Source organism: Diadema antillarum, unplaced genomic scaffold (genome assembly GCF_040938485.1).
Source record: "Diadema antillarum isolate AM-2024a unplaced genomic scaffold, OU_Dant_1.0 seq00000400_RagTag, whole genome shotgun sequence".
Taxonomy (NCBI): domain Eukaryota; kingdom Metazoa; phylum Echinodermata; class Echinoidea; order Diadematoida; family Diadematidae; genus Diadema; species Diadema antillarum.
The window spans coordinates 1,339,052-1,351,053 of record NW_027271391.1 but is presented as its reverse complement, the minus strand read 5'-3'; the positions used below and the strand labels follow the sequence as shown (position 1 = coordinate 1,351,053).

At 41.3% G+C, this 12,002-nt stretch overlaps 1 protein-coding gene across 1 annotated transcript; it reads right to left on the bottom strand.

Annotated features, from left to right (window-relative positions):
* Nucleotides 1-1,452: 1,452 nt before the first annotated feature.
* LOC139732149 (extracellular serine proteinase-like) lies at nucleotides 1,453-10,346 on the bottom strand. Its single transcript, XM_071643020.1, has 11 exons — nucleotides 10,239-10,346; nucleotides 9,607-9,723; nucleotides 8,514-8,750; nucleotides 7,439-7,580; nucleotides 6,567-6,751; nucleotides 5,416-5,587; nucleotides 4,589-4,798; nucleotides 4,061-4,242; nucleotides 3,127-3,304; nucleotides 2,175-2,356; nucleotides 1,453-1,611 (listed from the first exon to the last, which is right to left on the bottom strand). The coding sequence occupies exons 1-11, from the start codon at nucleotides 10,344-10,346 to the stop codon at nucleotides 1,453-1,455; spliced, it is 1,872 nt and encodes a 623-aa protein (XP_071499121.1).
* Nucleotides 10,347-12,002: the final 1,656 nt, after the last annotated feature.

The window sequence follows — 12,002 nt, the reverse complement described above, 5'->3', positions numbered from 1 at the left end:
ATTATGACAATTAACATTTACATTAATTGTGGAGAGGCCATTTTGTGTGGTGGACTTGGGTCGTTCTTTGATTCATATGGACTTGGGTCGTTCTTTGATTCATATACATGATATTCTGCTATAGAGATCGGAGAAGGATGAGAGAGGGCGCTATTATATGAATGTAAGAATGACCCAAGTCCTTCATTCTTACATTAATATAAGATTTAACTCATTCATTTCAGGCACTTCCGGGGGTAATTAGGATTTATCATTTACAGACAAGATGAGTCCATGCATAAGCTACAATTTCCCATGTCAAACTATATTTGGCCAAAAATTGGACTTGGGTCGTTCTTATATTCATATACTCTTTTATATATATATATATATATATATATATATATATATATATATATATATATGCATATAATGCATACATATTGTACGCATGGACTGGGCGCTAACTCCATCCACTGGTCTACTTACTTCGTTTTCTTGCTGTGCGTAGAGACGTTTGTTCGTCGTTCTATCTACACTATCTTTTTTTTTCAAGAATGTAAGATACATGTACTTTATTCAATTACATGTATTCACTATTTATTGACATTTGTCCTTGTTTAGAAAATGGGTCTCTTTTCTGTCTTTGCTATCCTCAGATGAGGATCTGGATATCTGTAGAAAAAGACACAACCTATAATTTTTCGTTTGCATCTAAGAGGGTGAATGTGAAGGTTGATGTTAATTTTGTTTACTGTACTACTGTTCTGAGGGTTCTTTCTCCGAAGAGTTGAGGAAACGCATAATTACAATGCATGCACAAATCTCTCAATATCCACTCTCGTTTATACAAAGAAATCACACTTTCCTGACACTCATGTACAGTTCATTGCTCAACTTCACACAGAATTTTCCACTTGAGATTCATTTTTTACTCGATATCAGTATACCCGTGAGATATTTTATTATTTTACCGAATAATTATAAAGATGATAAGCTTTCATTGTCACAATGAATGACGTTTGCGCCCTCTACGGGCGGGTGACACGAAAACCTGATCACTCATCTCGGCAAGTCATGCAAGTGGTGAAGATATACTTCTACTTGCATCGTGTTTCAACAGAGGATAAAACTTTGTCATTTGGATTCTCTATTACTAATGACACGTTGGTTTGTGCCGATTTGAACTCCATGGCATACCTTCGTCTAAGTTTCATCTAACAACGTCATGCATCATGATATTCCAATATAATTAGAATCGTTGTAGATGGTTGTACTAATGTTTTACTTCATAGTAGCCTGTCCTACATCTTGCTGACTGATTATTAGCTGGTGTGTTCCTTTTCATGCTTGAATGTGAGAATAAAAGATGATGTCTTCCAAATCATGTTGTGAAGAAACGATCCATGACGTAAGATAAGTCATGAATAACGTGGAATGATTGGCGCGAGTTGCCAGGCAACGGTGCTTGTCCTAAGCAAGCGTGTACAAGGCGCGGAAGCCCGTGTCTGAGACGGAGCTATCGGTGGTGAACCTGACGAACATCGAGGTGGAGGTCGAAGTGATCGGTGATGGGAGGGAGGAACCGCACAGACGGGCGAGCAGCTGACCACTGGAGTCCGAGTCGTACACCTGTATCACCATGGCGACAGGGAGAGGCAATATTAGTGAACCCAATTTACCGGTACTCGTTGAATTTTGACATGGAAATGAATTTCATAGCTTTTGCAGTTTAAACTTGTGTGTAGTTCTTTTCTGTTGAATGCACAAACTTTAACATTACCGATTTTATGTTAAACGGCATTAACACCAGCAAAGACTTTGATTCTACTTTATGACTGATACATCGCTCCATAAGCATATTTCGCAACTTCTCTCACAAATGGAATCTGTCGACGGTACAAAATTACAGTAGGGTCCTATTATGCAATATCTTGCCGGATCGACGCTCTATGTAACGATACATCCAACGATATCTTCTAGCGTAGATCGATGTATGGCTGGCGACTGCATGCCACCCAGTCCCGAACCCCGCTGTAAAATTCGTGATACAATGTACCATAGTCAACTTTGCCAACAAGGTATGAAAGAACTGTATTCTTATAGTCAATAGGGTTATCTGCAATCAACTAATGTATAGCGATTCACACCAAAATTCACTTCGGTTATAGAAATTGTGCTTTAACCAAAATTACCTCGACGGCATCCCATGCGCAGGACGAGTGGCTCTCGACATTGAAGTCGGTGAAGGTGAGAGTGACGGTCTCGTTGGGGGAGCCCTTGATGGTGAATTCACAGGTGTCACTGTTGTCGTAGTTGCTGGGGTAGTTCGGGGAGGTCAGGATGCCGTTTGGCTTGGTGAACACGTGACCGCAATCTGGCAGAGAGATGATAATTACAAGATTGTTGCATTTTTCTGTAATTATGATTTTTTGCGAGGGGAATTGCGTGGTAATGAAAAAATAATCAATATGTTATCGATAACTTTGATTTTTATGTGCTATACAGAATAGAGTATTATGTATGTGTCAAGTAGGCCTATACTTTTTTTTTTTTTTTTTTTGTTCTGCAGCACATGGACAGCTTTAGGAGAGCAGCAAGTAGAAAGAGAGCTAGGGAAGAATTAAAGGAGATCAATGAAAGGGATCGCAGCAAATGAATGCCTCGTGGTCTTATCTACGTACTTAGCCACACTGGTTTTTAAACATCTTGGGATCTATCCTCAATTTTTCATAAGCAATGTAAGGATAGTAACACTTGCTAGAATAGCAACTTCTCATATAATGGCAACAGCCCACCAGGGGGTGTTTCATAAAACGACTTAAGAACGACTGGTGTTCAGTTCTTGTGCTGAATTATTGAAATTGTGAAAGTATAGCACATCAGAACGTGTTCCAGTCGTTCTTTAAGTCCTTCGTAACTTTAAGAACAGCTTTATGAAACACCCCCCCCCCCTCCCCAGGATGTAGTATTCTTTTCATCGCCATGACAGTTTGCCATTGCAGCAAGACGTTGCTATCATAACATCTTTTTTGATGAAATAGGACCCTGAACTGTGATAGGGCCTCGAAAAGTTTTCTGTTTCCATTTTGAGACCTGGAAACTGCTGCGCTCCGTTGATTGAAACAGAGCAGGCAGTCTTCTTACCTCCTGTCTCGGGCATCTCGGTATCGCCGTCGGCGACGGCATAGACACCGGAGAAACCACTGTAAGTCACGGACGAGTCGCTCTGGAAGCGCACGGTAGTTGTTCCCTGGCTGAGGACACGGCCTGGTGAGTCTGTGCCGCAGTATGTGCCCTGCAGTGCGCCCGTAGAATCGTAGATCTAAGGGAGAGAAAAGAAGTAAAACATTCCCAAATTAGTGGTTCTATTAAGGAGGTCTCTTTCAAATTCATTTCCTTGTGAAAGATCTTGTTCTAAGTAGGATAACATAGTTAGGTCGAGGCTGCCTTGTCTGGCGTTCCTCAGATTACATGCAATCGACATCATCGCGCGAGGAAGAGTTTGTGTTTCTATAATTATTTTCTTTTCATCAAATCGACGTCCCTCATTCAATGATACATTTTATTGTGTGGAATGTAGAACATAATGGTGTTTGATTTTCCCCAAAATTACAAAACCCAAGGACAAGTACACTGATGTACGTGTATTGAAAAAGCTGTAATTATGTATATTTCACGATAACTGAAGCAGTATGTTGTGATTATTTGACTACGACTATTGAATTCTCCAATAATTCATTTGATCCAGTACTGAAAGATTTTTTATGTTAAAGATGTGCTTGGGATTGAAACTATTACATTCTAACATATACGACACAAACGAATAAACAGAGGCATAGCACCACTGCGTCATTAAAATATGGTGGTTAAGTTTGATGAGTGGGTAATTGTTAGTATATTCTACATCCTTCTTCATCATTATAATCTTCTTCTTCTTCTTCTTCTTCTTTGTTTCGATTTTCCACACGTCTCTATAATGGGAGCCTATTTCACAGAGTGTGAGATCTCAAAGAAAAAAAAAAGTGAAAAGGAAACAAGTTACTAATTGGCTCGGTTAAAGCGCCGCCTACGACCATACCTCAACAGAGTCATAGCGGCAGGTGGAACTGCTCTCGAGCTCGAAGTTGTTGAAGTTGATGATCATGGCCTTGTCGGCGGGGGCGGAGAAGACGTAGTCGCACACCATGTTGTTGTCGTAATCGAGCGGGTAGTTCGGCGAGGCGAAGGCACCGCTGGTCGCGTTGAAAAATCCTCCGCAAGCTACCTCGACAAGGGACATAATTACGAGACTGAGGAGCCCATGAAAAAAATGACAGCTTTCGATAAAATACATGTATAATGAGAAACAACACCTGCTTTGCTGAATTTTGAATTGTGCATCCAGGAAATATAATAAGATATATCTTATACAGAGACGAAATATTGCTATGTATGATAATAATACATGACCCTCATTATTAAGGTCTTGCAGAGTAATATATATACAAAGTCATCAACAGTTTTGGATTAAAGAAAATAATTCAATGTTAAATCGATAGTCGATTTGCATCTGCAATGTCCGTTTTCATTTTTGTGTGACAAAAAGAAGGTACTGTATACTACTTACTCGGATCAGCGGGATCAGAGGGATCGCTGGGGTCGCTAGGGTCACTGGGGACGCCGCCGCCACCGTTGCCCTCTCCGATGTAGAGCAGGAGGTTGGGCGAGCCGAAACCGACATCCGAGATGGCACCGGCGATGGACTTGACCAGCAGAGTGTTCTTGACCTCGTTCGGGGTCATGGTGGCGTTGATTCCCAGAACGACGGCAGCAGCGCCTGGTGGTCAGCAGACGAGGGACGAGAATACGTTTTGGCGTCAAATTTGAGGATTAACATCCTATGGGATTTTACGTTTATGCTTCCCTATGAAACGTGATGAGGCAGAATCGTCGATCGTAAATGGACATTTTTGAAACGTTTTGAAACGGCGTTTATATCAAAATGAGCATGGACGCAACCTCGTTTTGGACTAATCAAGTGTCAAAACGCTGATTATGGCCCAGAAAAGTTGAGCATAAAAGCACCCTAAGCATCGTTCAACGAGCCATTACGAGGTACTCAAAATCTAATACAGGTCTTCTCATCACTATTTGAGCTGATTAACTTTGTAAAGCTTCATACCTTGCAGCTCTTGCCAAACAGTATGTGGTATCAAGATTACTTTTTTTTATTATTTCGAAAAACAAATTGCTTGCTTGTTTATCGTACCGCTACTTCTGTAAAAACCATCACAGCATCGAATATCATATTTTTCCACTTTAGCTACCACTTTAGCTCCCACTGTAACTGTACTGTTCGTATAAAAACACTACAATTAACTGACTACAACCGCGATTTTCGTACTCTTCCGATGAATATTCATCTACTTCTAATTTGTGTACGACTGCCCTCACCGGCGACATGTGGGCAGGCCATGGAGGTTCCACTGATGGTGTTGGTAGCGGTGTTGCCTCCGATCCAGGTGGAAGTGATGGAAACTCCAGGGGCGAAGATATCGACGCAGGAGCCGTAGTTGGAGAAGTAGGCACGATCGTCAGAGCTGTCGGTGGCACCAACAGTGATGGCCTAGCGATTCGGGTGAAAGTTGGGGGGGGGGGGGGGGGGGGTAGGAGGAGATAATGCAGAAAAATTTCGTCAAAATTTGTGTGATAGCTGAAGCAATATATATTTTTTAATTGTAAGGTCTTATTTACCCAGGGTAGCCTCTTCAGTGTTGCCACTGCTCTACCAGAGAGCCCTGTCATTATTATTACCCTAGCGTTGCCAGGTACCCATTTATACACCTGGGTCGAGAGGGACATGGTGGGCAAAACATCTTGTCCAAGGACGTCAGCACTGGGCGGGATTCGATCTCGGGTCCTCCGATCGGGAGTCGAGAGTCTTATCCACTATATGCCACAGCACCCCCACAATACTTTACTGATAACAAGTTTTATCATACAGGCAGAGGTCCCAAAGTTCTTTGCAAATGGATACAAGGTGAGACGTCTATCTCAAAGTTTCCAATGTGCTTGTAAAACTGTGATATTTTTGCAACCATTGAATGTAAACTAGATGAAATGGTGATGTCATCTTATCACAATTCTATCATTTAGTGTGTAAATAACAGTTGAGCGATTTGATATAACCACTCTGTCACTTTGTCCAATAGAAATTTGCTGGATCACACGGACTATGCTATCTCTCTCAAGGGACACAACAAGATTTTAGTCATAAGTGCTGTCTTCAACATCGTGAAAATCACTACTGATGTTAAGGACTGATCAGTAACTACTTCAAGCTGAACAAACCAACTAAGAGTTCTTCAGAACCGTAAAAGTCATATCAATGATAAATGCTATCAAGTCTTTAAATCTTACACTAAGGGAAGCACTACCGATGGCAAGAGTGAAAGTAATGCTTCGAGCTGAATAAATCGCTGGTACGTTAACTCACTTTTAAACTACAACTTTCATATCAGAGATAGATAATTATATGATTACTGGAATGATTACGAGAATGTCAGATGCCGCCGATGAAGCAGCGAGAATAGAAAAGTTCTCACCGGGCCGGAGCGGGCAGGGGAGTAGTCGCACGCATCGTCATCGTCGTTTCCTGCAGCAACGGCCACGGTGATTCCGGCGTCGATCATGTACTGGACGGCGTCGTCGACGGTGGCGCTGGCGCCTCCTCCGAGGGACATGGAAGCGACGGAGGGACCGTCGTGGTTATCGGCCACCCATTCGCAGCCTGTCGTGATAAGAGATGAAAGAAGCAATAATCAGAAGATGGCGGATTTGTTTGATGAAATCCTTTACTTATCAATCATGCATATCACCATTCAAACATCCCCTATATTTACAAGATGTCAGCGGCGAACTGAATAGAAAAAAGGAAGAAGAAGAAAGAAAGAAAGAAAGAAAGAAAGAAAGAGAGTAATACAAGGAGCGAGAAAAGGAGAGAAAGAAAAAAAGAAGATAGGGTTTTTGTAGACGCAAGTTACTATAGCGCAATTTGAATTATTATCACCTGTTGACCTGCAAAATAGCGTCATGCAAGTTTGGGGATTTCAATGTTAAACGCCCTCGGATGACAAGCATGTTTATGATGAGAAAATCATTATTCTCTAAAATTCGCTATTGTCACTGTCATCGTCATCCATAGTCGTAATATCATCGCTGTTTATTTCACCATCATACAAAGTTGTTATTGACAAGAAGCTGAGGGAAAGACAGTGGAGACATGTCGAACAACCACAACACCGACAGAAACAAGATCAAGAGTGCTAGGACCTGATAAAGAGATGCACAGAACAAAGAGGGAAGAAAAGGAGGAAGAGAAGAAGAAGGAGAAAGAGGAGGAAAAGCAGAAGAAGAAGGAGAAGGAAAAGAAGAAGAAGAAGAAGAAGAAGAAGAAGAAGAATCTCAAACAACTTACCAGCGACAACACCAGACCACGATCCGGATCCAAGACAGCTGAGGACACGAACACCATAGATGTTGGCTGCTTTAGCGACACCATAGGCAGTTCCGGCAACGGTTCCAGAGCAGTGAGTGCCGTGCCCGTTACAGTCAGCACCCTGGAAGATTCAGTGAACATTATGAAAATGCCAGGGATAATTAATGTCTAGGTTTTTTTTTTTTCTTTTGTCGAGACCATGATTACAAAGCTTAGCTACACAGTCATTTACGGGACACTTCGTTTCTTGGACACGATGCGCCCAGTTGCTCTACTGCTTGCTGATTAATGGCAATCGCTCGATATCAATCACACTGCTTCGGATGTGTGTCGGACCGACCTCTCTATTAGATTGAGAGTTAGCACTCTGATCTTCGTCAGAAGTGGACAAGATATCTTACGCAATTCATACTTCATGGCCGATTCGCGGGATATAATCTTTTGTCACTTTATACTGAGATAACACAAAACACCCCTCAGCTGATCTCACTAGACCTCAGCCGAAGAATTCTAGACTGTTCTGCAAACACGGCACAAACTTATCCAGCCCACCGCCCTGCTCTCAGCGGGCGAAAATACACGAATGTGTTACTTTAAAAGCATACCCAAAATATGTAGAGATAATAAACTATAGGAGATGCTCAAAAGCAAAGAGAAGATGCAGTAGGGTCCCAAAGAGAGGATTGGGAAACGGATGGAGATCTTGGCGTGAAAGGATTGGATAATTTGAGGGATGTTTCGAAGAAGGGTTTGAGGAGCTTGTTGTGAAAGAGTTGTTGAGGACTGAGGAGCTATAGTCTGACAGAGTACGGGAGCTTGGTTTGTTCGTTAACCCTTTCTGCGCCAATGAGTCAAAATGTGCGCAGATTTTATACACGCATATGGACAGGAAATAAACATGGAGGCACACAGAGGGTGAACGGTGAACGGAGGATTGGTCAAAGGGTTTATTGAAGGAGCCTTGTGTGGTAGAGGTGGGAAAGAGGACTGGGAGAGCTCTATTGATGGAGTTGCTGCCTTCAAAAAGAAAACGAACAAAATCAGAGAAACATACGGTTCCTCCCAGAGCATCGTAGCCGTAGAAGGATCGGCCAGCGTAGTCGTCGTGGCTGAGGTTGATTCCGGTGTCGATCACGTACACGTCCACGCCGCTGCCGTCGCCGATTGGGGTGAAGACGTCGTCGAGTGGGAGCGAGATCTGGTCGACGCGATCCAGACCCCAGGAGGCGATCGAGTTGGCGCGGACCACACCGTCCTCCTCGACGTACTCAACGGCATCAGACTTGCGCAGCTGAAAAGGGGGGGGGGGGGGGAGGGAATGGGGTAAGTGGAGTCTCTTGGATTTTTGCTTCAGATCATAACACTGCATACTGTCACTGATGTACTAGTGGACAGTTACATCTAATGCAGTACTACTACACTGTACAACACCAAGAACGATTAAATCAATTACGAAGATGGTACAAATGATCTAGTTTTCATCAGTTGATGTCTATTCATGGAGATGATAGTAAGAATAAATGATAAAAACAAATCCAAATTAAAATGCAACCTGGTGGATGAATTACACTGGAAAGACAACTGCTTAGAGTAAGAATCACTGATTATCACGAACTTGAGATGCAAAATGCAAAGGCATACTGATACTGAGAGAACTTGTAGGTTATCATGTGAGCAAGTATAGATCATGTTACATGAATTTCGTTGTTAATGGTATTGTTCACTTCTACTTGTACCTCCTTTGTCCAGGGTCCTTTATTACACCTGTCGCTGCTACCACTCAGTTATCTGTATTTTGCGCCCCCTTTTAAGAATATGCATATTTGACCCACCAAGTCTGCTTTCAAATATAAAAACTAGTTGATTATTACAAAAATATACCAGGTATCTATACCCCATGCAGATACCATTAACAATGTTGTTACTGCATGGATAAGACATAAACTAAAAGTTTGAAATACTTGTGCACGCTCAAAAAGACACAAAATGCATTATAAAAAGCCCCATAACGACAGATAGACCTAAGACATAGGTCTATCGACATGTACGGATAGATCTACGACATAGTTACAAAGACCTGTCACGAGTGCCTGTTAAGCCTAAAAACAGATAATTTAAGGAGTTTCCCCGCTGTGGGGTTCACTTACGAGATCGACCATGCGGTCGCTCAGGAGAGCGGCAAATCCAGAGAAGACCTTGTTGTACTTGTAGTAGACCTTGACGTTATCCAGGGAGGCAATGTTGGCGTCAACACTCTGTCCCGGCTATTCGGCGAAATACGACAAAATACACGAACAAATGGATAAGCTTTACCATTTTCTTTCCCAATTAATAACAATCAAGCAAAACACCTATTCTTGAAATTTGCTTGCACATTCCCCTTTCCAATGTAGGCTTGTGTTTATATGTACAATTAGTAACAATTGTTTTTCACTGTCACTCTGATTTCAACAGTGTTACCCACTGTCACGATTAAACACTCAACCTAGTTTAGCTTCATGGGCAAACTGCTATCGGGATTACATCTTCAACGTTCAAGATTCATGCTTGAACGTTTGACGCTGTCAAAGCAAATCTGTGATTTGCGTTGATTTGCATTATGAGAATGTCCGATCATGTGACCCGGGAAACGCAGTGAATTGAGTATATTGGCTAAAGTGGGTTACATAAAAAGGCGAACGGGTCACCTGCACGAAATTTAGCGTGCGAGACATTTATCACCAAAAGAAATCTATACACACATTACACAAGAAAACCACGAAGAGTGGTAAATATTCACCTTCAGCTTGACGATGTAACGTCCGGGGATGCGATCAGTGTGGGTGAAAAGTGGCGCCAATCTGGCGGAGGCCACAGCGGCCAACAGCAGCACGATAAAAGCCCTCATGTCTGGTGCTTTTCCCTGTGAAACAGACAAGAGTTTAATTAACATAAAAGAAAATGAGGGGAATGGGAAGGAGCGACATAGGCAGAATAAAAAGAAGAAAATTACATGATGAAATATAAAAAAGGGGAAGAACAAGATGGATAAGATGAATGAATGAAGAAGAAGAGGATGATGATGATGATGATGAAGAAAAGAAATGATGATGGCGAGGAAGAGGATTCGAAATTGATAAGAGACAAATACAAAGAAGAAGATGAAAGAATAGAACAAAAGAACAAAGAGGAGGAAGAATGAGCAGGAAAGAAAGAAAATATACTCTACAGAAGAATATAAGAAAAAAACACTAAAAGGAATCAGCAGTAAGAATAGATGACAAGGAATGGAGGTAAACGGTAACAATGACACAGCTTTATAAGACGAAAGCCTGGCATCTGAAAAATATGCAAAGCTGCGTCCTGAACAGGTATATATCTTCAGGAGATGTCGATTTTTAATCAGCATTGTAATACGGTACATCTATTGCCATTGACAGTTATACTATTTTAGTCACGTCCGAATACCATATAAGTATAACCACGAACTGGTAAGAGAGTGCAACAATGAAACAATCTAACAGTCTTTCGTGACCAACAGCATTCATTAGTTCCTGCTCGTTTCTCTCCAAGAATCAATCTTCTCCTTTCCGAAGATGCACATCAACTATGAAAATAGTGAAAAATAAATGAAGTTCCTACCTCAATCCCGTGGGAGTGTGAATGCCAGAGAAATCGAGGAGTCAATTAAAATTTGGACTCGTGTGGAAACGTTTATATAGAGGAAATAAAATCGTTTAGAGTCATATGGATCTATCTCACGGTACTAAAAGACTAAATCCGACAATCCGATTAATTTCATGACACAAAATAACCACACAGAAATAATCAGGGCTTTGGCAAAGAAAAGCCTCGGTTACATTATAACCAATAAGATTATTATTCAGGCTTTGTTCTGCTATCTTTGATCATAAAACAAACAAACACACTTATTTTGAACCCTTTAGAATTTAAAATGAACCGCTCGTTTGGATGACGACATGGAAGTTTATGTTAAATTGCAGTAAGATCCTATACATTTTCCTTCCTTGTTTTAAATAGGCAAATGCGTAAAATTTCAGAATTATGTAGATGATTTTCGAATCTCGTGCCTGATCTTAATGAAACTTCTACCATACTGTTTTCTTGATATTCCTCTTAGCTGCAGTTAACTGAAATATGATGGAGCGACATAAAATTTTGAAAAAATATGGCTGCAAACTAAACGTTCTCTTACAGAAAGTGAGGGAGGACTTGAAGTTTATCAGGAAACCATAGTAACGAAACAGGGTAGCTGAAGTGTAACGTTGCATGTTTTACAATGTCAACGTTCGTGATCTGGTATTATAGATATGATCTTAACGTGTGAATTAAAAAAAACGACAACCCACAGCTGAAAGAAGAAAAGAAGCATAATGTAATTAAAGTCAATAGATTGAAGTCACATAGTCTTTATATGATTTACAAATACAGTGAACTCAGTCATACTGTTATCGTGTAAGCATGGAGTAACCCCCGCATCAGGAGAAATATTTGCGAATTTACTCAAACACACCACGTATGCAAATAAAAGAGATAAACTCGC